General features: G+C 41.7%; 4 protein-coding genes across 4 annotated transcripts; 1 reads left to right on the top strand and 3 right to left on the bottom strand.

The window, feature by feature from the left end:
- Positions 1 to 1,440: 1,440 nt before the first annotated feature.
- On the bottom strand, positions 1,441 to 3,055 carry LOC104427352 (GDSL esterase/lipase At1g23500). The gene is made up of 5 exons (XM_039305141.1): positions 2,752 to 3,055; positions 2,476 to 2,600; positions 2,147 to 2,374; positions 1,764 to 2,013; positions 1,441 to 1,616 (listed from the first exon to the last, which is right to left on the bottom strand). The coding sequence occupies exons 1-5, from the start codon at positions 3,053 to 3,055 to the stop codon at positions 1,441 to 1,443; spliced, it is 1,083 nt and encodes a 360-aa protein (XP_039161075.1).
- A 4,729-nt stretch (positions 3,056 to 7,784) lies between these two features.
- Positions 7,785 to 10,948, top strand: LOC104425208. The gene is made up of 6 exons (XM_010037829.3): positions 7,785 to 8,249; positions 8,677 to 8,822; positions 9,191 to 9,359; positions 9,700 to 9,798; positions 10,264 to 10,346; positions 10,465 to 10,948. The coding sequence occupies exons 1-6, from the start codon at positions 7,863 to 7,865 to the stop codon at positions 10,589 to 10,591; spliced, it is 1,011 nt and encodes a 336-aa protein (XP_010036131.1). The 5' UTR covers positions 7,785 to 7,862; the 3' UTR covers positions 10,592 to 10,948.
- Positions 10,949 to 11,669: 721 nt separating this feature from the next.
- Positions 11,670 to 17,820, bottom strand: LOC104425207 (long chain acyl-CoA synthetase 8). The gene is made up of 12 exons (XM_010037827.3): positions 17,606 to 17,820; positions 15,869 to 16,476; positions 15,700 to 15,780; positions 15,308 to 15,580; positions 14,705 to 14,836; positions 14,457 to 14,630; positions 14,044 to 14,273; positions 13,206 to 13,323; positions 12,846 to 12,977; positions 12,625 to 12,759; positions 12,317 to 12,523; positions 11,670 to 12,160 (listed from the first exon to the last, which is right to left on the bottom strand). Exons 2-12 carry the CDS (start codon positions 16,373 to 16,375, stop codon positions 11,996 to 11,998), a joined length of 2,154 nt encoding a protein of 717 aa, XP_010036129.2. The 5' UTR covers positions 16,376 to 16,476; positions 17,606 to 17,820; the 3' UTR covers positions 11,670 to 11,995.
- Positions 17,821 to 18,857: 1,037 nt separating this feature from the next.
- On the bottom strand, positions 18,858 to 23,406 carry LOC104425206. Its single transcript, XM_010037825.3, has 4 exons — positions 23,024 to 23,406; positions 22,077 to 22,339; positions 20,959 to 21,147; positions 18,858 to 19,702 (listed from the first exon to the last, which is right to left on the bottom strand). Exons 2-4 carry the CDS (start codon positions 22,320 to 22,322, stop codon positions 19,622 to 19,624), a joined length of 516 nt encoding a protein of 171 aa, XP_010036127.2. The 5' UTR covers positions 22,323 to 22,339; positions 23,024 to 23,406; the 3' UTR covers positions 18,858 to 19,621.
- Between the last annotated feature and the right edge of the window lie 1,956 nt (positions 23,407 to 25,362).

Here is a 25,362-nt window from a genome sequence, read left to right as displayed (position 1 = left end):
CTGGACAAAATTTTCCCATGTAAGTAGTGAGATAAAAGTAGACAAAATTTCTTATTTATTCCTTTTTATATTTATATATTTAAAATTCTTTAGATTCCATAGTACATATTATATTTATTTAGCATTTATGTCTACTACATATTTTAGGTATATTAGTACAACTTATTATTTAATAATATGTTAGTTAAGAAATGATGGAATGGAGTAAAAAAAAAAAGAAATAAAAAGAGAAGGAAAATAATAAATATAAATAAATAAATAATTTAAAAATGAGGGTGAACTGATTTCTTAAAAGAAAAAAAAAAGACTATCCTCTCCTCCTCTTTCACAACTCTAGTTCACATCGAAGCTTCACAAGACTTCCATAACCCTTTGGTTTGTGTTGAAGCTGCAAAAAATGATGAGGAAGTAGAAGCTCCTTTTCCTCCTCTAAAAGAGTCAAAGTACTATACTTTTTGGAATTGCAAAGACGGATGATTATACTTTCTCTTTCTGACTAGATCCGACATTTGCTGGCCGAACTTTCTCATGAATATTATTGTAGTCCATTTACATTTCTTGTCATGGTCAAAGACGTGGCTTTAGAAGCTTACGGGTTGCCGGAGGTTGTCTTTATTTGTGCATTCCCAGTTTCTTTAGCAGTGAATCATGAGAGATTCTTATCATTTTTGTTTGTACATTTTCCAATTTATTTTACACTTATGCAGTTCCTAAGCTATAAAGATATCAGACTTTATTAATGCGATTCACCAAATAGTAGATTGGCTATAGTAAAATCTGTAAATTTTATATAATACCAAACGTAACTTTGGTCCCTAAAAGAGAACACACAAAGTATAGACTTTCAAAGTACTTATTCTAGTCCCTGTTTCTTCAAGCCGTTAGATTTGCCATATCTGTTCATCTTTCGCCTGATATGAAAGACAAACAACTTGGGCTCTCTTTCTTTCTCCTTCAGCCGCCTTTGCCTCTCACTCGCCACTCATCGGCACCGGCTGCCAACGTCGTCGCAACCACTGCCATCTCCGGCGAATCGATTGTTGCCTCACTGCCGTCACACGACCTTGCATCCTCTCTCCCACACATCTCTCAAACCTCTCTGCCTCGCTCTCTCTTCTCCGTTCTCTCTCTTTCCGTCTCCGAGCTCACTCTCTCTCCTCCCTCGCCTCAATTTTGCGTGGACGCAAACAACGTGCTAACCTATTTAATCAAACTTGTCGTACCGTGGCCGTGAACAGGTTGGGTCGGAAATGAGAGATGATGGCCAGTTCCATTGTCTAATGCAAAACTAAGAAAGCGTTTCAAAGATAAATTCGCTCGCAATTCCATGCTCAAGACGCAAGTATATGATCCAGATCACTATGACTAGCAAAACATCCGATAAGTACAATCACTAGCACTAAACAGAGAGACGAATAATCAGCACGTCGAGTTGCTGCGCTACATGTTCAAACATGCCTGGACAATCGTGGGTGCGATAGTGCGGTAGGCTTTCTCAGAAGGATGAGCCCCGTCCCAGAAAACATAATCCGGTATGTTCGGACATGTGACTGGATTCAGTGGATTGCATAGCAACGTTAGTACGGGGCAGCATCCTACATTAGGAACTCGAAAACCTGAAAATTTTAACATGCCCAATTTGTAGGGTGAGTTTGCAGTGCGAACTTTTGAGACTTGCGATAAAAAGGAAATGCATGCTCATCGAGCATTGAGGGAGTGCGCATGGTGCTGAACGTGGTCGGAACTTATGCCGAAAGGCTTACCAAATTGATTAGGGTTTTGTATCAGATTGAGGAGAGGGTCATAGACGTTGATGTAGGCTATCCGGGAATCCACAAGTTCACTGCTGAGCAAACTCGACACGGAGGAGAGTTTACCATTGAACAATTGCGCATCTTGGTTGGCCAACTCTGCGCAAAGAATGCCGCCTACCGTAGCTCTAGCTGATGGCAAGCATCCCAATGGTAAAGCGCCTAGGAGTGCAAATTTCCGCGCACCGAGTGCATATAAGTTCTGCAAACAGTGTACAGGAAAAGAAGAAGAAAGATGGGAGGATGCTTTGGATTTCTTGCCATGAAGGGCAAGCTGAATACGCAAGGACGCGTGCCAATTCAAATAAAGCACATCCATGGGTAAAAGAATTTACCCTGATGAAAGTTGCAGTGGAGTTAACCAAGAAATCCGCGTACGCAGGGAAGGGCATGGGCCTGAGGTGAGCTGTTAAATAGGTGAGGGCAATGTCGTTGTTGCCTGCAGACAGCAGATAGAGGCTGTTGTTGAGTATGGTGCTGGCGTTTTTGGCTCCAACGAACGCATTCAGCTTCCCTACGTACTCGTTGAACTGCTTCAATTGATCTTCCATCGTCAACACGCCCTGTGCATTGAGAGACACATGGTCAACTATTTTGGAGCGAGTGTTTGGAGTGCTGGTAAGCGTGAACTTCAAAGAATTGAAGGACAGGAATGAATCTGCACTCCGCCAGTTTGCGGATCCAAGCCTGAGCCGCCTGATGCAAAGCAAACACCCGTTGGAAGATCCACGTTCTGTAGATTGGGATCCAAGTATGCTGGTAATAGCTCTTTGATTCCTAGCCCTTCCGCTGTTTGAAAAAATTGTGCAGGTTGCAGTTTCAATCGGCATTATACATCAAGCACTGCTATAGTTCAATGTGCTCATTATCAAAAAGAAGTACAACATCGAATTGCATTGCATCTAATTCCATTACAGCGAAAAAGAAAAAGGGAACTCACTTATCAAGTCCGAGAGGACTTTCCCATCGCTGAACCGGCCGGTGGGTATTGCTCCAGGAAAATCCTTGCCGTAAGGAGGGTAGTTGCACTTGCTCAGCGTCCTGAGGTTATTGTTATTGCCCGTGTCGAGGATCGAGTCCCCAAACGTGAACAGCGCTGGATACGTCATGTTGCCATTGCTCCCAGCTTGCCCGGAAGCGGTGACAACCTCAGAGGTCCGAAGCAGCAGCAGCAACAGCAGCAGCAGAGAGATCAGACAAAGCCATGACAAGTCCTTGCTATCGGGAGAAACGATGAGAGACATTGGCGTCGACGAGGGTATGAAGTTTGAGCCGAGAGGATTGTAATGACGTGGGGAAGAATGAAGTTTGCATGTATAAATATACACAACCTACTTTCCTTAGCTTATCCATTACATGCATGTGAGTGATGGAAAATTATAAGACAGTTGATTAAGGAGTAATTACCAAGAGTCAACCGATCACTAATCACAGTCAAATTCCAGTCAACCTGATTTACCGCCCGGGATGTAGTTGATTCTTGATTCTTTATCAAAACAAAACGGCTAGTGACATTATTATATGGAATGTTAGATACTAACATGGAGACCTTTATGAGCATTTTTGACAGGGAAAATGCTTAAGTAACAGTCGTGGATTATTATTGCAAGTAATGGTGGCATGTAGGCCACAAGACGCAATTCATACAGAAGGCAACTGGTGTTATGCTAGTATTACAACTGATAACCCACGTACCACCGTTACTTACAATAGTAACTGTGACTGTTGTTATCCTAACGTTGTCCTTATTGATATAGCAGGAAGCTGAGGCTTCGGTTAACAGCATTATCATGTCTAACATGGACTGATTAATTAGCCAAAATAATTTATGCTAAGATCATTCAAGAGATTAATTAGGACATGTCTTCCGCGTAGATGTCTGACTAATTCACTTCATAGGGCGTGACATTGTTGGTAGGTGTCGCCTCGTCGGGATTCATATACATGCGCATCATGCCACATTGTGCAATCCTAAGTGTTCATGCCAAACCTTTACACCACGGATTGTAATTACAAATTTATATAATCCGTAATAGTTTATGAGCATTTAAGCATAACGAAAGCTTCAAATTAAAGTATCAGTATCTCTACTCTATGCCAGCAGAAATCCTTCGTGATGTACGAGTGGAATGGAATTGATTTAGAATGAAACTTTTAGTGACATATATGGAGTGTCAAAAGACATGAACATGGAATCTTTATTTAGAATAGTAGGAAGTTGGGTTAGAGGGTTTATATATGATGACGAATTAGCTAATAGTGGGTTACCATACTAACAAAAATTGTGAAGTTTTCAAGGTCAGGAAAGTTTGCTATTCGTTTGCCAATGTTTTTCATGTTAAAACCAGCTAATAAGGATAATTAGTACACTTATTACGCGACAATGTCCTCTATGGCTAACTCACTTCAAATGGCGTAACATGATTTTGCAGATGTTGCCTCGTCCTGATTTATGTAAGGTGCCTGTCTTGCCACTGGGACTTTTTTTTTTTACTCTGCCCCTCGTCAGCAAAGCTCGTTTCATTGCAAATAGTTGAACAAGGTGGGCTGGTTGGACATTCACCGGTCGGGCAAATCGTCCGATCATATTCCGAGCTGAGACGTGGCACACACCAGAGATAGCACTGGTCTCTCTCTCCGGCGGGACCAAAGTCGAAGGCCAGTTGCTTAGATTTCTTAGGGTTTCCATCTTGTTCGAGTTCCACCTACTGCAATTCTTGTTTAATGCAAGGGCTGCTGCTGCTGCTATTGCTTGTGAATCTGAGTTATAAGCTCCGGAAATGGCGTTGTTCCTCGCCTTCCAGATGAACCGCAGCATCTCAGTTATAAGCTCAAGCGAAGGTGGGTCTTTTTATGTTTCTGGGACTTCTTACTCAACCTTACGATCATAACAACATCAACATATTAGATTGATTAGACCTTTTTTAAATAAAAAGGACGAGAAGGGTGACTAGGGCTTAGAATGAGAATGTGGATGGTAGTCTGTGTAGGTTTATTTCGTGTTTTCATCAAATCCAAATCTTGTGATAAATGCATTGACTTTTTGTGATAGCAAAACACTGAAATTTTCTTAAAATATGTATACATAGTTTTTTTCATAAATGATGGAAATATAAGACACTGCTTTTTCTGGTAATAAAGTGGGCAATGCCTGAGTGTTACACTATCATTTTCTAGCAAAATTCCATGGAGTCCCATCTCTTTTCAATAAAGAAAGTAAATTTCTCGGTGACCAATCTGCATATGAGTATCAATACAATTTTGACACATTGAAAATACTTGAATAGTTTCCTAATTTGAGAAATGACAAAGTCGCCAAAATTAAGAAAGGGAGCTCATTTTTGAAGAAGGGAAATGCTGTTTTGCAGGTCCAACTTCATAATAAGTTTGCCGATGCCCAAAGAGATGGCCATTTTGAGACCAAAAAAATATAAAGTTCTACTTTGAACAAAGGGCATATTCTCATGGTTTGCATGGACCGAACAAGCTAATTGTTTGATTCATTATGAAGAAGCCCACCTACTGAAATTAAATTCAACTTGCCTTTAGAGATCCCATCGGAATTGAGCTTGATACAGCTAGGAGGAGGAGCGGAACAACCCATAAAATTATCTCTTTTTGTCTATTATACGAGCCGAAAGAATGCCCTCAACATTTCCCAAAATCATACTCACAGATGTATCGCGGAAAAAAAAAATTAAAAAAAAAAAAAAATCTGCCTGAAACAATATTTTGTTCCTCCAATTCCTAAAAAAGCCAACAAGCCACGTCAAAAGCCAGCGGCTAGTCGGTTTCTTTTACCAGTCGTCGAAGCCGATGTCATGGGTTTTGCCGAACAGTTGTCGCATACATGCAAATCCCTAACATGGAAAAAATCGCCGTTTCTTTTTTTTTTTCTATTGCTGAAACATGAACGAAACATGATAATAAACCCAACCGTGGACAATGCAGGTGGTATTCTCCCCTCCTTATCAACACGATTTAAGTAGGGGCTCTTGTGGTAGTGAGTAGTTGGGTTAGTCTCCCTCGAGATTTTACATTTAAATAGTGGCTTGCGACGATGTCCAATAGTGCCATTAGACATCAGAGGATAATGTGTCCTCGTAATAGGTATCTGGCGATTCCTCAGTCACAAATAAAAAAGTGAAACACCACCCGTCGCGGTGGCTCCATTGGGTAGGCTCCAGACTTCCACGTAGGAGGTTTGGAGTTCGAAGCCCTGCAATACAAATTGCAGGGAGGCTGACGGATTATTTGGCGACTTACCCGGGTGCATAGGTGGTGATTTCCTACGTGCCTCCCCAGGATTTACTTCACAGCTGTCGGCTGTGCGGGGTTCCCTAGGTCACTAAAAATAAAAAAAACGAAACATAATAATAGTAGTTCGGATTTGATTATCAAAATACAATCAATGCATTCACAAAAAAAAAGACTAATATCATGAAAAAAAATTAAATTATTACACATACGATAAATTTATCTTAAATTAATTTTTTTATACACCCTATTAATTTTCGTTAAATTAGATTAATACTAAGAAAAACTATAAATTGATATATTTGTGCTAAAACCCTAAACTGATACAAAAGTAAATTTAGGAAAATTTCAAATAGGGACTCAAAGTGACCCCATTTTCTCAAAAGATGACCCAAAGTGAAATTTGTCTCAAATAAGGCCCCAAAAGTAGTCATTTAGTATCAAAAAGGACTTGCTTGGCCGGGCGTGCATTTTCAATGCGTATTCGGCGATCTGTGCAGGGTATTTTTGTCCAAAAAATATTATCTTTTTGTTTTCCTTCTTTTGTTCATCTTCTTCCTGATCTACCCATGGTGTTGTCCCTGTTCATCGTCTTCTTCGTCGGAGATAGGCATTGCCCAAATCAAGGACATCGGAAGTGGGGAAGGGCCGGCGAAGGTCGTGGGACCGGCGTGGGTCGGCCTCACCTGAGGCCAGCAAGGGCTCAACACCCATCGCGGCAGCGGGCGTTGGCGAAGCGGGCTTGCGAGGCCCTCGCCGCCCTTACAAAGTGGTCGGCGAGCCCTTGGCCGGCCTCGCCGAACTTGCGAGGACGAAACCGCCCTGCAATGGAGTCTTCTTCTTCTTCCTCCTCTTCATCTCCGCTTCCCCACACGGAGCACACAGGCGTGCTCTCGAACCCCGCCATGGTCGGGCCTCCCTCCGCCGCCATCGGCGCCGGGTCGACTCCTCCTCCTCCTTCTCGCCGCCGCCCTTTCCGCATTGCTCCTTCACCAAAGTCACGTGCGACGCCGGCTCGTGGGTTGTCTCTCTCAACATCACATCCGTCGGCCTCTCGGGCTACATCCCACCTGAAATCGGCCTTCTCCGCGACCTCGTCAACCTCACGCTCACCACCGACAACCTCCAGGGACCCTCCCGCCGGAGCTCGCGGCCCACACCTCCCCTCGATTCCTCAACCTCTCAGGATCTTCCCCGGCAAAGTCTGCGGGCGATAACCCAGCTCAAAGAACTCCACTTGGGCAATGACACAAGTTAACGGGGCGTAGCATTGGAGATGGCGGGGCTCAAGAAGTCAAGAAGTGGCTCGATCTCGTGGCAATTACTTCACCTGGCGAGATCTTGGAGGTTTGCTCGCGAGATGGAGAAGATGAACTGGGAAAAGGAAAATGAAAAGAAAATATTTTTTGAACGAAAATACCCTGATTAGGTCGCCGGAATACGCATCAAATGCATCGGTTCACCGCCGGCTAGGTCTCTCTTTTGAGACTAAATGACTAACGGATCCTTATTTGAGCATGCTCCACTTCAAAAACCGCTTTTTGAAAAATGAAGTCATTTCGAGTCTTATTTGAGATTTTAAAGTAAATTTATGATAGATGCACGGAATTGATATCTTAATAATTAAAAAATTAATTAAAAGTAAATTAATTTAAGATTTTTGGTGTTATTAACTCAAGTAAACTAAAGACAGAGAAGGAAAAGATCGAAAGAAAAGGGAAGTCACCGGTGCCTCATCAGCCTCCGAAACACTCTTCTCCTTCTTCTTCTTCCTTCTTCTTCTTCGCTGGGAACATGTCAGCCAGCACCAATCCCATCGTCTCCACCATCTCCGCTCGCGTCCCACCTCTCGAGCGCTCGCTCGTCCGCGCTCGACTCCCGAAACCCAGAATCCCATTCCCTTCGCTCCCCTCAAAGGTCCCTCCTTTCGCGCGTGCCATCGTCCGCAAGCACTGCAATGGCAACCCCTCCGTTTCTCCGTCCGGTAGGCCCGGAGGCCTTCAAGTTCGTCGCAGCTTCACCAAGAACGAGAAGCCGGAGGACCCACTTCTGGAGGAGGAGGAGGGCCCGTCGAGGGGCGATGCGGAGGGAGGGAGGGACTGGACGTCGTCGGTCTTGCTCTTCCTGCTCTGGGGAGGGATTATGTATTATGTCTTCAACTTAGCTCCGAACCAGACTCCGGTAATTACGCGAACCGGACTGATGATTCTGTGTATTTCATTTCTTAACGAATGGAGTTTGAGAATCCGGGTTTTGGTTGTGCTTGGACATTAGATGTGCTTGTTGATGTGGGTGATGGTTTAGATACTTATGGCAAAGGTCTGTCAAGTCTTTGAAGGTTATTAATCCACAGGTCTGAATTTTCTTGGGAAAAAAAAATGGAGTGCAGGAATTTTTTTTTTTTTTTTTTTGGTGCTGTTCAAGAGATGAGTAGCTCTAGTGGACCCAGATGGTGATGATGAACGTTGTGCGGTTGACGACCGATATGCTTATGAAATGGATAATGATTTTGCTCTGGCTTAGATATATCGGCACTGTCGAGTCTTTGAAGTGATCGGTCCTGATTTTCTGATCGATTTGTGATGCTTTTCTTCTCTTGAATCTACAGTCGAGGGACGTGTATTTTCTGCAAAAGCTGTTGAATTTGAAAGGAGATGATGGTTTCAGGATGAATGGAGTGCTTGTGTCCTTGTGGAACATTATGGGTTTGTGGCCTATGGTTTATAGCATGCTGCTGCTTCCAACAGGCCGAAGGTAACCTTTCGCTCATTTAGCTTGATTTTCGACAATTCCTGCTAGAAATATCTTGATTTTAACATATACCTGAGATATATGCAATGGTACTCGATAATCCTGCTTCATATGAAAATTACCCTGTTCAACAATTAACTCTTGGAAAGTATGTTCCGATCCTTTTTCTGTGGATTCCTTTGTGGTTTTGGGTTTACAAAATAATTTTCCCCTTTCATGCAATTGTTACTTCTTTTGCCAAATAACCATATTTACCTGCATCTCATACGTACAATTTTGTGTCTGGTTTACAAGAACAGAAAGCTAATTTTGTTACTGTTGTTATAATGAATCTGATTGCTTATGGACTCGTAACGTAATTATGCACGCAGCTCAAAGGGCAGTGTTCCTGTCTGGCCTTTCGCAGTACTTTCTTTCTTTGGCGGCGTCTATGCTCTCATTCCTTACTTTGTACTATGGAAACCACCTCCACCTCCTGTTGAAGAAGCTGAGCTCAGTAGATGGCCTTTGAATTTCCTAGAATCAAAGCTCACTGCTGGGGTAAGGATTGACATACCTCTCATTGAAAGAACAGCACATATAAGAAAAGGCGATAAAGCATTTTCCATATTGATCGCTTATAAAATTCTGGACATGGTTTAAGAGCTAACATGAGGCAATCAAAGAGCCAGCTTTCTCAGTTGGGTGAAAGAGAAAAGTGAATCCATTGTTCAGTCCCCCAGAAAGTTGCTGCCATATCTTAGAACATCATTGTGATTCTGAAGAATGTCACTATCTCCCCGTCATGCATAGAAGCTTTTATTTAGTGGGAACACAATTATTTCCAGTTCATTATCATCTACTTTTGCACAAGAAGACAATTAACTGAAATACATGTCAGATAGTATCTCTTGCAGGACTAGGATTGATCACCTATGCAGCTTTTGCGGGTGGAGATGACTGGAGGGAGTTCTTCCAGTACTTCAGAGAGAGCAAATTAGTGAGTCGATCCTCATTCTTCAGCATGCATTAACATCAACTGCTCAAAAGAAATGTAATGCTGCCTTTTGTTCTATGAGATTAAGGGATGAGAAATCGATCCACACTTTATATGTGTATATCTAGGTGATCTAATGCTCAACACAAATAAGTTTTTGATGGTCAATGAACAGGAAAAACTGAGTTTAGAGGCACATCTTAAGTATGATAGTGTTATTTTCTTCTTGAATTCACGCCATTGATGCTCCCATTTGTAAATTAGCACGATCAAATTCGCATTATCCGCCATGATGTTTCAAGTGACCCATACTGAAACTAAACTTCAGGTGCATGTGATTATCAGCAACAAATACTTGGTTTTTCATTCGGTTTATTCTGAATGGATACTTAAGATTCTAGGGAACTCAAGGTATTTTCTGCTTGATTAATAGTGGGAGGCTGATTAGGTAATGAATCTTATTTGCAGATCCACGTCACATCCCTCGATTTCACTCTACTGTCTGCATTTGCTCCTTTCTGGGTTTACAACGACATGAGCTCTCGGAAATGGTAAGGCATTTCAAGTACGACCCGTGGCTGTAGTTCAGTATTAGATAGTTTCTAGTAGTATGATTGTGGTTTTTCTTTTGTGGGGGGGTTCAAATGATAAAGAGTTGTTGAATTGCAGGTATGAGAAAGGCTCCTGGCTTCTCCCTCTTTCCGCAGTGCCATTTCTAGGCCCTGCTTTGTATCTCATACTACGGCCTGCAGTGAAAACTGTTTCGGTTGTTTCGAGTACATCTGAGCAAGAGTAGTTTTTCGACTCCCTTGTTACCGTGCAGTATCTTCCCTATGTAAAAAGTGAATGAAGCCGACGGTCATCGCATCGGGGAAGAAGAAATCATGACTAGACGAAGCTTCTGAGATATGTGGAGATGAGAATGGTTTCGGAAGATCAAGATTATTCCACAGAGACGAAGGGAGAATAGACAAGATTATTTGGAGAAAAGAATATCAGACAAGCAGAGCTTTGATTTGCAAAAGATAGAATAGAGAAATCAAGTGAATTCTTCTTCATGTAACAAATCATTATGCTAGTTTTTTTAATTCTCTAAATTTATGCACATATGTTAATCTGGAAAAGTATATGTCAGCTTACAGAAATTACATTTTATCGTTAACGGCGTATTTGTTTCACGAAAAATAAATGATTTGAAAAATATATTTTTAAAATGATCATTTACATCATTTATAAAAATTAAAAAAAAAAAAATATTTTTATTATTCACAAAAATATTTAAAGATAAAATATATGCGAAAAATAAATGATCTAAAAGATATTTTCTTAAAAATAATTACTTGCAAAAATAATTTCATATATTATTTAAAATAATTAGTCAATGAAAAATATTTTAAGCATTGAAAACAATTTAGAACAATGAAAATATTTTCTATTTATTTATTTTTATAAGAGATTATCTTTAACAATATATATATATATATATATATTCCAAATCATTTATGATTTATGTATTCCCCTCTGCATATGGGATGTAATTTATAAGATCTAAGTTATGACTAAAGACATAAAAGAGAGATTGTTCATGAAAACTTTGAAGCGGGATGAATTGATGGCTCTACATGATGTGCAAAAGGAAAAGTAGTATAAAATTAATGTAGGATACCTCAGTGGGAACCAACCACTTCAAGTAATTTATACTCCTTGTATTAAAATTACAATCCACTAAATCTGTGAAAATTAATGTAGCAAAAGGAAGTTGCTTAACACGTAAGACACGAATGTGATTATAAGAACATTGTGAAAAATGGGAGTTTCTTCGCATAATTTTCTGTACAAATTTAAGGATGAAAGAACTGGAATCAGCACAAGCATTGGGCATCTGTACTTCATTGCAAGTTCAACGTGATTGATTCGTATCGCCCTTCTTCAAAAAGGAAGGGATCGAAGTCTGGAACTTCAAATCGAAAAAAACGGGGCAAAAAGGAATTAGGCGCTCACCGTGTATCCAGATATAAGTCACTTAATTTTCTTCCGTTGTATATAACATCAGTCGATACATGGGATCCTACTAGCTAGCACCAGACAGAGCAGAGAAACCATCGCTAGAGAAAATAGTGTTCCACGGAATTAGGAGTATATAAACCTCTGTGGCCGGAATGATGTGGCAAGCAAGCATGCATCTAAGCTGACGTACATTTCACTCGTACAGCTTTTGGAGCTCATCTTTGAACTTGGCCTTCAGCTGTTCTCTCTTTATCTTGAGCGCAGCAGTGACTAATCCCGACTCTGGTGTCCATGGTTCTGGCAATAATTTGATTTTTGCAGGAATTTCAAACTTGTCCAGCTTTGCTGGCTTTGCCACCTGCAAGCGTGACATTAATTGTTCAGCCCCATGAAAACGTGAAAGTTCTCTCTCAACTATAAAGGAGAAAATAAGTTATTGCCACTTTTGGAAACTAATAGTTAGAAGGTGATCACTTTTACCAAATGCAATAGGAGATAATGCCAAAAAACTGACCTCGGAAAGTGATTTCTTAATCTCAGTCACTGCCTCAGTTTTGTTGCACAGCTCAACATAATCACTGTAATTAACACCGGCTTCATTGGCCCATTTCTCCAGCGCCTGCCTTGCAGGAACGATTAAGGCTACACAGTAGTTGTTGAATGGATCTGCATATACCATGATGTTTTCTACATAATGGCTTGAGCTCAATGCAGCTTCGACCTGCATCAAGTAAAACGACAACCTTAATGCCAACAGAGAAAATCATGGTCTAGCCTGGAAAAATCTATGCTATGCAAGAAGCACTTCAAAATGCTCCACACCTTTCCAAGAGATATATACTCCCCATGCTGAAGTTTAACAATATCTTTCTTCCGGTCAATAATTTCAAGGCAGCCATCCGGATGAAACCGTCCAATATCACCAGTATAGAACCAACGCATGCCCCTCTCGTCAACCTGAAAGATGTGATGGGCCATAAGAGATCACAGTGGACCTCATCAAATCTCACTGTATGTTTGGAATGCAGGTAATGGATAAGTACCCGATACACCTCCTTAGTTTTTTGTTCATTATTAAAGTAACCAGCAGTGATGCTGGTCCCACCAACAACAATTTCTCCTCGAGGCATTGGTTTGTCTGATGTTCTATACCCACCTTCTTCCCAAGAAACAAGCTGCAATGCAAATCGAACTGTAAGATCCCAACGCAATGAGAAAGTACATGTGGGTACCACGTGACCATAGAGTACATGATGTTTAATGGTCACAAATCACAGTGGAAAGTAGGCCATAAAAAGGGACCACGGTCAGAGCTTTTCTAATTGCAAACAACGTTCTTTTAGCCTTCTAGACTTTAGCCAAAGAGTACCATGCTCCTAAAACAAGAGTTCATTCATGAATACCTTGATATAGCTACACGGCAGCGGTGGGCCAACACGGCCCACACTATCGTCATCCCACTCAGAAAATGCAGCCCCAGCAAAGGTCTCTGTCAAGCCATAACCTTGACCAATAGGAGCCCTGACATTAATAAATAAATAAATACGGATTTATAATAAACACCAAAAATAAGTTATGAAAAGCATAAGATCATCCAATTATCCTGTGCTACAAAGTTGAAACAAAACAAAATAATCTAAGATGACCTCAAGATGTGGTGCCATAAACTTGCTATGGCCCATGAGTGAGTTAAATTTGTCTCAGATTGAACTCATCAGAGTCAGAAGGAAAAAGTAAACGTCCCGTTCTTGTCTGTTGGAAAAACAATCATTGAACATCTGTTTGCAATGACATTACCAAATGTAAGCACTGTGATTAACTGCCAATACATCCTGAGAAGGATTTTCATGTCATACTGACTTGGGGGCAGGAATTTTTCCACCCATTTTATCATGTCCTTCGCTTCTCCCATGATTGAAATGAAGAGAAATCTTGATATGGCAAAGTAATAGATGGATGAAGACATGCATGAGAAGAATTGCATGCAAGAAAACAATAGATTGTCAAATAATCGACATGTAACCGCTTCACCTGAGCAAAGTAACAGAAAAATAGAGACCTTACAACATGGGAGTATCAATATATACATAGAGAAGAGCAACTAGCATCTATATTGTGCTTAAAAATTAGCATTATGAGATACATGCCCTGCCCCCACCCCCACCCCCGAACTGCTAGCAAGATTAACGGCAACTGCATTAATAATGAATATAAACATGTCCCAGAACGAGAGAACCATACCCCATGCAGATGTTGATAAACCGCTGGGTATCACCAGACAAAGGAGCTCCACCACAAAGCATAAATCGGATATGACCCCCTAGTACTGCGCGAATCTTCTTAAAAACTATGAGATCCCACAACGTGCTTTCCACTCCCCAAGCTCCAAACCAGCTTCCTTCTATAGCAGCCAGTCGACGCTTATATCCAGTGTTGAATAGACTTTTAGCCAAACCCCCTTTCTCTTCAACCTGGTTTTGTAATAATTGTGAGAAAAAAAGATAAAATAATGCCTTCTTTCTATTTCATTTGTTCATTTGAGCAATAATAAAAGATTGCAATAGCCTCAACAGCTCCCTTGGAGCACAACAAACGTGAACCTCTAAGCTCAACTATTGACAAAAACATAAGACAAGGGCAGCAAATTTCAACACCTTTTTCAGAACTCCATCTCGAACACGATCCAGGATGGCAGGAACTGCAGTCATGAGAGTTGGCTGCAAAACAGAAACATCTCCCTTTGTACCCTTCTTAATTTTGCTAGACGTGTCTGTTATAGTCAGTGTTGACCCATAACCGATGGCACAACCTGCAACCAACATCACAGACTAGAGAACGATAGTTGTCAGAATATGATACTTGAGCCTTAACAGAGACAAGTAGACTGCAGATACTCAGATACCTCAGCTGCCAACTCAAAAACATGGGCAAGGGGCAAGTACGCGAGATAAACATCATCGCTGCCCAATTTTGGGACCACAGTTGTAACTGCTGCAGCAGTAGCCACGACGTTGCCATGAGTGATCATGACACCCTGTTTCATAAAGCTAAAAGAAATTAGTGCTCATACTTAGGCACAAACATCAGGGACACCACACAAATGAAATGAGAGATCAAGGAACAGCTCTCTGGCACATTAGTTCTGAAATCTGTTCCAAGAAATGTGCTTTGCATTAAGTGTCTTGCAGCGAAAGATACAATGCTTTGCAATATTGGCTCCACCCAGCCCAGTAAAGATAAGGTGTCCAGTTACCTACACCACCAAGTGCAAGCAATTCTATATTTGGGCCACCCAAACATTCCTCACAAAACTATCTGCAAACTTTCTAATAGAAAGAAATTCTAGAGGATTTGCAGATCATTAAAACATTTTTAGTTACATTGTCATTGGCTATGACCAACAGGTTATGCAAATGTTTAGGATTACAATCATCACATGTTCAAAGTACTGGGACATTATGCAATATCAAAATCACAACTTTAATAACAGAAAACAGGAACAAACCTTAGGCAGACCAGTACTTCCGCTTGTGTACATTATCACAGCAATCCCATTTTTAGATGGTAGGTTAGGAGGGGAAGGCCTTTCTTTGCCAAGTTTCTCAATCTCAGAAAATGATTTCACATTCCAATTGCTCATGCTTCCAGATAATTTAGAATCATTCTCTGGTTCACCATCATCAAAATAAATGACATTCTGAATTGTCGTCAATTTTGAACCTATTGCAGCCAACTTCTTCAACTGTTTGGAATCGCAGACCAGGGTTGAAACTTGAGTCTGTCAAAAGCAGAGACCTTAGAATAATGAAACTGTTGCATAGATATGCCTGTAACAGTCAATATACTAAATTCATGACAAGCTAAATTTCGATAATCGCCTTAGTAATAGTCACCTACCTCGTTGAGGGAATGAACTAGCGCATCCTCACCTAGAGAAGCATAGATGGTGACAACGGTAATATCCTGTCGAAAGAACCCCTGGAAACAAAAGTTATTTCACAATCGTTACTTTCACATATGACAAATCCATAATGAGAAATTGACAAAGGGAAGTATAAAATCATGCCTGAAAGGCAATGAGCCATTCTGCTCGAGTATCTGCAAATATGGCTGCACGGGTATCCACATTATGACCCAATCTAACAAGTCCAGATGCAAAGTTGCAAGCACGGTCAAAAGTCTCTCGATAAGTGATCCATTCATAATCTCCCAAATGTAATTTTTCGAACTTCCTACCATCGTCAGCTGGGATAATCTCCTTGCTAATAAGTTTCCTTGTCCCAAGAAATCTTTGACGTGAATATTTCTTACAAGATTGCTCAAACAGAGCTGCCATGGTGGTTGCACCCTTCCAAGGAACTTCAACCAATTCAGGCGATCTACTATTGCGTATGGCATAACCAGCCTCCCCACCAACCACTACGGGTACTCCCCTTTGTTTCACTTTTTTCTTTCCCAAGAGCATAGTAGAGAGAAGAATAGGTACAGCGATGGCAACAAGAAAAGCACCCAAAGCACCACGTGGTCCATAGCTTTTCCAAACTGACAAGTAATCAGCATCTAGTTTTTCCATCACTGGTGAGGACAACAAATGTTCTTCTGGATCTCCCAATTCAAACCACTTGAAATTACAGATTCACTGATCTCATTTCCTCAAATCGAAAGCAAGGTTACCTGTCAAGAACTACTGTCAAAAAGTCGGATTTTTACACCAACAGAAAGTAAACTGAGTCCCAAAGGGCCCGAACTTGATTTTCAATGAATGCAACTGCATTCACAACTAAACGAATAGGTAAATGAAGATAAAAACAGTGCCAAGTGAGCAATCACCAGGCGTTGCACATAACACAGCACCACATACCAATGAATGCACATGTGCTGATTGGTGGAGCTACACAACAAACTGCATATCCAGAAATTGCACTAAAAATTAAAAAGACACATCCAAAATGCATATATCTGGGTAGGATTTCATAACAATCATGAAGCAAAAAGGAAGTACCCAAGCAAAAGCTAGGAGATAGTACACAAACTCGTGCTTTTTAAGAACATGTCCAGTTAGGGGATTCTAGTAAATCAGAAGCAAGTCACCAGCCCCAACTCCGCATAAACTAGAAAAGCAATCTTGGAAGAAGCCAAAGACAATATTTGAAAAAGAGGTTTGTAGCTCTTCATTTGTGCAACAACAGTAATAGCCACAAGCACAGCGAACTGAATAACCTAGAGCGCAGTTCCTATTTGCTCGGACAAGAGATTAACAACAGTTTGGTCCGATCATTTACTCAAACACCGACAATCACCAAGAACTCAAGACTTCATCCATCCACATGAGCAACTCTGCTCAAACAATGAGACGGAGATCGAGCAAACTGCAGAGAACAAAGCCGCGACCGGCGAAACTAAAGACAGCTTGCGGTCGACGCTCCAAAGAGGCCAAAAGCAAAAAGTTCTGTCACTTCCAAAGTCACCTTTCGGCTACGCAAGCCGGTTTCGAGGCGCCCCACAGTTTTAACTCGAATCACATTCCCGACGATCGCTCCCGAGAAAATTACTCAAACTCCGCTCAAGATCAGACCGCGCGATCGACCTGCCTCGACTCGGGCGCCACGCGACAACGAAACCGACCAGCACCAGAACAGCTGCAGAGCCGAGCTCACTCGATTCTACCGACGACGCGAGAACGAACCGCGATCCTCAAACGATCGCGAATCTCCGTAAACGAATAAACGACAAACGCGACGGGACCGCAGCTACAGCCTACAGGCCAGAAATGAAAAACGAAAAGCGTAGAGCTCCACCGCACCTCGGGCACTCGACCGCCATAAGGCGGCGATCGCGACAACAGCTCCGACAAGGAGGAAGAGGCGACGGCGGCGGCGGCGGCGGCGGAGGAGAGAATCGATTACCCGTGGGAAGCCACAGAGAAAACGCCGAGAAAGGTCGCCCGCGTGTTGCTCGAGTGCACTCTAGAAGAATGGTGAATAGAAAGAGAGAGGATCAAAGAAGAAGCCATGATGAAGATGCCCGCCTTGAAGAGCACGCGTCTTCTGTGCACCGCGCGTGAACGTGTTCCCGTTTTGTCATACGTTACAAATAAACATTTTCTTTTCTCCCTTTTTATTTAAGCTCGTAATTAGGAAACCACGAAAATAAAAATAAAATGTGACTCAACTCTTTGTAGTGAAAAATTATTGGGTACAACGTTAGAATGAAAATATATTTTAGCCTTGGCCTCTATTACTTCACCAGATCAATTGTAATAAACAGGTGTTTCAATCTATTCTTAATAATCCCTTAATAAGGTAACTAATGAGATTGCATTCCTTATTTTTACTTATCGATATCCGTAAGTCTCGTCTTCCCATGTTAGAAGTGAATATTTTTATTTCCCACTATTAGAAAATAGATTCAACTTTTTTTAACAAAAAAATTATTAGGTATGATATTATAATGAAAATGTGTTTTAGACTCCAAGCATCTTATTTGACAAAATACATATCGGATAATCTTTTTTTTGTTGACTTTGGACCCACAAGGGAATGACATAAAGTATATTATCCACGTGGCATGGCAAGAGAGGCTGTGGGCCATGTGGAAAGAAAGCGATCGCGCTGGGGCACGTGGAAAGAAGCGATCACGCGCTGAGTTACAAGTGGACGATCGGCCAGTGGCTGGACTGGGATCCCAAGATCTGACGAATGCTGAAAAAGGTTGATTTTTCGAGGGAGTTCGATTTTCCATGTGCTCGCTTTTATCCCGTTCGGGAAAATTCTCTTTTCGTTTTTTTCTTTTTTTTGGCGCAACTGGAAAATTTAATTTTGCCTTTTCTTTTTCACGAATAATCAAGTTTAAGCTCTTTACCTTCATTTTATTAATTTTCATCATGATTTCCGACGTCACCAAAGATCGAATGAATTAGTCATTTTCAGATTAGTCATCATCGGATTAGCCGTGTCTTTATCTACAAAAGGACGGTTAAATTTGGGCAGCGTGATTAGAAAAGGAAAAGGATTTGAATAGTCCTAAGATAGAGAGAAGAAAGTAATTCCAAGGTATCAAGTAAAGACGTCATTCGACCACGATTTTCAATGTTCCGTCATGACAGGCACAAATCCATCGTTTTGGGAGTTGAATATTCCCTCGAAAAGCGCGTTTAACGACTGTCTGAAGTCATTCCCTACCAAACCCAAGTTTAACAACTGTCTAAAGTCAATCCCTAACAAACCCGAGTAATCACGTAGTTAACTTTGGACTAACTTCCTGTGAGTGATTACTCCAAAGCAAACTACATGAAATTACAGTTGGAATGAAGCTTTTCCAATCACTGGATGATCCATGAAAGCTAGCAAGAGATGCTCAGAGAACCACTTGCAACTTTGGACATTTTCCTCTCAGCCACTATGGACGAACTAATAGAAGAGCAAGAACTAGAATATGCATGACGTAAATTCGAATTCTCTAAGACTTCCGAGACTGCATACATAAAAGCAACATCGCCCGGAACCATGCTCGAGACGAAGAACAGCCTCCCAGCAACGCGGGGCGATGCCCCATGTGCTTTATTCAGCTTATGCATGAACTTTATGGATTGACAAGTGACCCAAGTGAAACAAAAATCCAGGCTGGTTTTTCAGTCACCCTTTAGTACCCAGCAACCTTTGGTGCTGTTCAGTGCTCCAGTCCAGTCCCGTTTTTCCAGTGCCGAGAACCCCCAGATTTCGATAGTATTAAGCATAGGACATGGTGTTGATCCACTTCCGCGAGAAACAATATATGAATGAAAGGGGATGCTTAGAACGCACTAAATCTAAGTCACGACTCACTTGGGGTTGTGAACGCTTTCTTCGACTCGGGCAAGTGCATCAGCAATGACATCAATTGTCCAGTCCTTCAAGTCCTCCTGCAAACATAACAAAACAAGGAACACGGATTAACCAAGGTAAAATAGATTGCAGCATGCATGCAACGTGCAGAAACACCAACTAAGCGCATGATAATCTCCTGTCATCCCAAAGCAAACAGAGAAGCTGCGAAACAACTGATAATAAACTTAACAAAAAAGTCGCAAGCGATCTTATATAATAGAACTCATAAGAGAAACATCACTGAAGCTAAAAGACGGTTACTTATGCAGGAACATCCACAAAACTTCCAAGATCAATACTCACTTAAGGCACGTTAGAAGTGATCTATAAAATTACTCTCATTAAGGCAATAGGTGAAACAATAGAGAACTTTACCTCAATCTAAGCACTTTGATTTAATGCTAAATAGACATATCAACATGCAGAGCACTAGCTATATAAGTCTAAAGGCATACAAACCGGGCAGCCACAAAAGCAACAGTTATTTGGGAGTGTTCCCTTAACTAATGATGGAGAATCTACTTCACCTGAATAGTCCCTCCTCGCAGTTTAAAGATCTGTTCGACCACAATAATCGTCACACATTTGGCATCTACAAGGATTACACAAGAATCCAAAGTTGCATAGAGGGGTCGTATCGTTACTTTCACTAATAATGAACCAGAATTATCACCTAGATGCTTGAATCCAAACCTATAATCTCATTCATAGTTCAAGCAGCTTGTTTCGAGCAAGAATATTTCGTTAGTCCTTACACTTTGGTAACAATGACATTCCAAATAACTTTGACAGACCCTTCTAGTTAACTTCATTTGAAGGTTAGTCCAATCCTGATCCAGCATTGAAAAGCCACTGAATCCACAATAAGGAAGCTGGAAATGCAAGGACCATACCATGAAGAAATAAACTGCTATACCCACTGTTACCACCTGTATCATATCTAACTAACAAAGATACATGACCTCATCACAAAGTGTTGGACTTCTGAGCAATAATGCAGCTAACATTAAAGGGAAAATTGGACAGCTCAAAATTTTATCTAAATCTATGATGCAAAAGTTAACATCACCATACCCTCTATCTGATGGAGACAAGACTAAACTTGGACAATTCAATTTGAGCAGAGAAAATGCTATATTAGTAATATGCAAAACCCCTAGTAGCTAGAATAGACTCAGACTCAGTCCAGATAACTTCATTAATCACACAAACACTATTTAAAGTCTTCATGATTTCAATCAACATTCAGCAACACTAGAAAATTCAAACTGGTCAATAGCTCTAATCTCACCATGCGCAAGGGTTCTCCAGTTCTTATTCTAGCATTTGGTCGAGCAAGCTTGGATTCAAATGGAGTCCTGGGCCTCACTTCTCGTATTTCATCCCACTCTTCACGAGAGAGCATCCTAACTGAGCCTTGACCAGCAGGAGCATGGTTTATTTTCCTCTCAATTATTTCCTGGGATCTCGAATCATCATACTGCAGTAAAATTCACAAAAACACATCAATCTAGCAGGAGTAAGAAATTCAGCCATGATTACCTCTGGAAATACCAGAGAGGTACCCTCTGCTTGGGTGGTGCCAAAATACATCCCATAAAGAAAAAGAAATCAAACCAAATATCCATTGACAATAGCAATAGGATAGAAGAAAGCTTCAGATTGGCATAGGTTATAATTTGGTAACAATTGTTTTGTGCGTTGGCAATAGACACCCAGTTAGGTGATTCATCCAAATAATGCTCAATGTTATAAACATCCTATGTGGTCTATATTAGCCAGATGATGGTAAACAAAGTCACCAAACGAAATGAGCTATGTCTATTATCAAGACTGCAGTATGTCAGTGGCAAGTACAGTTGGTTGACAAAGAAAGGAGCATCTTGCACTTATTCATTTGGATCATTCATAGTTTAGTAGGGGAAATTGTTCCATAATAGTTTTGTTTTGATACAAAAACGAACAAACTTTCGCTTGCGTAGAATGAGATGACTTATAGAACAATCAATTCCCAACTACCTCCTACAATATCAAAAGCTTCTACTTTAAAGACATTTAGTGCAATATTGAGCTAACAACACCAAAAATTTTCTTTTATGTTGTTTAGTTGTGCCAAGTGACCATGGGATAGTTTAGTTGTAGATTTAGATGATGCAGGGTGTAAAAGGACCCAAAAGAAAAAACAGATTGAAGCTCCCCAATCTTGGTACAAGGTTGTCTACCAATCCTTTTTATGACGAGACCATCAGGTCAAAGATTCGCAAGTCAGGTTTCAGTCGTAGAAACTCAGAGCTTAATTACCGCGTGAAATTGAAAATAGAAAAGAAGCTTATGCAACGATAAAATTAATAAGCATGCAACTATTTAACAAGCAAAAGCAATGTCCTCTATTGTGTTTTTTTCTTTTACCATCATGAGCAGCTTCGCAAAGAGTGCAATTCCAACACTGGCAAGGATCATCGGCCAAGTTGCCGTATCAAGAAATGTTTTTGGCTCCGGAACCTCAACAAATACTTGATTCTTCCTAGGATTCCTCCTCTTCTTCGTCTTCTCCAGCTCAGCAATCTTCCTCCTCAAGGTGTCGGATGGGCCATCAGCCGGCACCGTGTGGAACCCTCTTCCAAGCACCGAAAGCCTTCGGCTTAACCCATACATTGTCGAAAAAGAAAATTCTACACCAATCACAAGACATCACATCACATACAAGTTCATACAGAAACCGCAGCCAGATAATAAAACAAAAAAATTTCTAACATTGACACCTGAATGCACGAGATTGAGACCCCTTTGGCACCTGACTTGACAAACACAAAAAGCCCAAACATGACGAATTTGAGCTCTTATTCTCATTCATTTTCTCAGAATCCTCTCGCCCATTTAAATTTCTCCTTCTCCACCACCCTCACCATCAAGCACCTTCTCTATCCTTTCCTAAATCTATCGAAGAGAAAGCCAAAAAAAAAAAAAAAAGAAAGGAACGAATTTTAAGCCTATAGGACCATAAGATTCGAGCTTGAACACCCCAAAGGAGATAATCCGAAATGGCGAAGATTTGAAGACGACTTATCAGTTACGACGAAGATGATGTTCAATCACCCTCAGTGAAAATCACTCAGTTTGAGCCCTGAAAACTTCGGTTCGGACACGATTTTGCAGCGACCCGTTCTCTCTTTTCTTTCTTTCTTTCCAGTAAAAGGAGCAGCAATCAACAACGCGAAACGCAACCGGAAAATTCTCGCGCATTCAACCTCACGACTAACTAATTTCAAATGCACAATCGAGTTTCAAGAAACAAATTTCCGTAATTTCGAAATGAAAAAGAAATGAATTTTCGAGAAAAGGCTCCGGAAGAAGACCTGCGAGCGGCTGATCGCGTGTCCTCCGGCGCCCGTCCCGTCGCCGCCGCTTGTGAATCTGGAGACTCTCGGTAAGAGGGCAAAAAACCCAGAGGGGAGACGTCTCGATCACCGGTCGTTCAAGTGGGTCTTCGTGGGGGGCGGCGGAGGGGCGATTTTCGCCGCCGCCGCCGGCAGCGCCGACGATTTCCGCGGTGGTGGGGGCGTGTCCTCGTCGGCGAGAACTCGAAGCCGGAGAGGATCGCGAGACTTGAGAGGGACGGGGAAGTAAAGGAAGGTTCTTTTCCAGAGGGAGACAAACAGGTGTTTGAATAATTTGGAAAAGTTTAGGGACCTCTGGTGCAATTTTCCGCAAAATCTGTCCTGATCGGGCAATTCGATCGATTTTTTTCCCACTCTACTTCGTTTCCATAATGTCAAGGAGATTCCATGCGCTTGTCGGAAGATAAATCAATGCTTCCGAGTTATGTCAAAATGATCGTGAGCGATCTATCGAATTATTCAAAAAAGAGCTTGTCTAAGGATACGAATGTGCTTGTCACATGATATTTACGTGACATTGTAACATTAATTCCAAGTGACCAAGATCGACAGGTAGGAAATATTGTAATATTAAATTAACATTGATCAAATCAGAGGGAGGATATTCTAGAAATCAAGAATAAATGCACTTGCCCTCCCTCTGGGCATGTTCATGATCATGTTTTCCGAGATTCACCAAAGGAATGGGATCGTGCCAATAGTTTTTTTTTTTTTTTTCTCGAATCGTGCCAATAGTTTGGACGAAGCGAGTAGGAACAATGAAAGAAGTAAGAAGTGAGATAATGCGGATGATGAGGGGATTTGGAATGGGCGGAGCAGGCCTCTTCTTTCTCAAATACGATAAGCAAAGAGTGGCTCCGTTTGGGAACAGCTTTCCCAAGGATCCTCGAGGGTCTAAAGGCCTTTGGGCCAAATATTGGGCGTTTGGCAAATTTTTTTCACTTGCGCTGCCAAAGGCAAAAGCCTTGCCAAGGCTGAAAGCCCAAAGGCGGGGGGTGCCTTGGGCATTCTCGGCATGCTGGCTTTGAGAATAATAGGTTTTTTCTTCCGAAATTATCCTTGTTAATTTTTCGTTTTCCGCTTTTACCCCGACTACTACTTCATCGTCTTCATCCTTCCCTTCTCTCTACCGAGAGAACACGGCCAAAGACAGCCATGATCGTGCGCCGGCGAAAGGCAGTGTGGTCCGCGAAGGGCAAAGGCGGTGCGGCGAAGGGCGGGTGGTCCGGCTAGGTCCCACGACCAGTCCGACGAGGGTCACCGCGCGGAGGACGCCGCAACCCGAGATCGTGCACGATCCGGTCGCGCGATCCGGGTCGCGGAGACCAAATCGCGAGCGTCGGCGACCTCCGCGGCGCGGTGGGTTGCACGACGGCTCGGCGAGGGTCGCGCGACCCGGCTCGCGAGATCTCGGTCGCCGCGACCTCGCCGAGCCGTGTCCTCCACACGATGATGCTAGTCGGACGCCGCCTTCGCCGCGCCGCCTCCCCGCGGACACCCTACCCTTCATCTGGCCGCCTCCCCCTCGCCGGGACCGCCTACCCTTCACGGCGGGTAACCTGAAACCCTTGCCGGCCAACTCTCATTTTTTCCATTTTTTTTAATAACAAAGCATTTTGCAAATTAACTTATCCAAACACTATTTTGTTCAAATATACTTCACAATGGACTTTCACAAGCACCATTTACCAAACACAATTTGCATTTTCAAAAATTCCTTTGACTCAAGTATCTTTACATTTTCTCAAGGACTTTCCCCAAAAGTCTTCCCAAACGCACCCAGTGAGATGGATGAGCTGGATGCATTCATTGCAATGGCAAAAGCTGCGGCACTTTTTAATGCCATTATCCCGAAAGAGAATGAATTGCTAAGCAAAAGCTTAATCTCAACAGTGACCACAGGTCCAGGCATAGGCCATGCAGCAATTTTAGCAACAAGCGTTCTTGGTAATCAGAACAATTTATAATGGCAGCTGAGTGGTCAATTGCATTTCTTCCTTTCCAGGTCTTCCACACTGTTTTCCAAATTGCACATGGGATTAAAAAACCTAGGACAAATCTTAAGAGACTTTTCTTCGAGCGGAATCATCGAGCTTAACCTGTCGTGGTCATATTCGAATTCAAATTCAAATTCAAACCGTCTTTTTATGTGATCTTCTGTATTGTTTTCGGGCCATTTTCTATTTTCTATTTTTTGGGACGATAAAATCATCAGTTTCATTTGCTCGAAGTTCATGAGCTGTTGCATTATGAATGAACAGTCTTTGTTCTAAAATGTCTATCAATTTAGCACTCTT

This window comes from Eucalyptus grandis, chromosome 11, assembly GCF_016545825.1.
Source record: "Eucalyptus grandis isolate ANBG69807.140 chromosome 11, ASM1654582v1, whole genome shotgun sequence".
In the NCBI taxonomy this organism is placed as follows: domain Eukaryota; kingdom Viridiplantae; phylum Streptophyta; class Magnoliopsida; order Myrtales; family Myrtaceae; genus Eucalyptus; species Eucalyptus grandis.
Note: the sequence above shows the minus strand (reverse complement) of the source record. Positions and strands in the feature narration are given on the sequence as shown.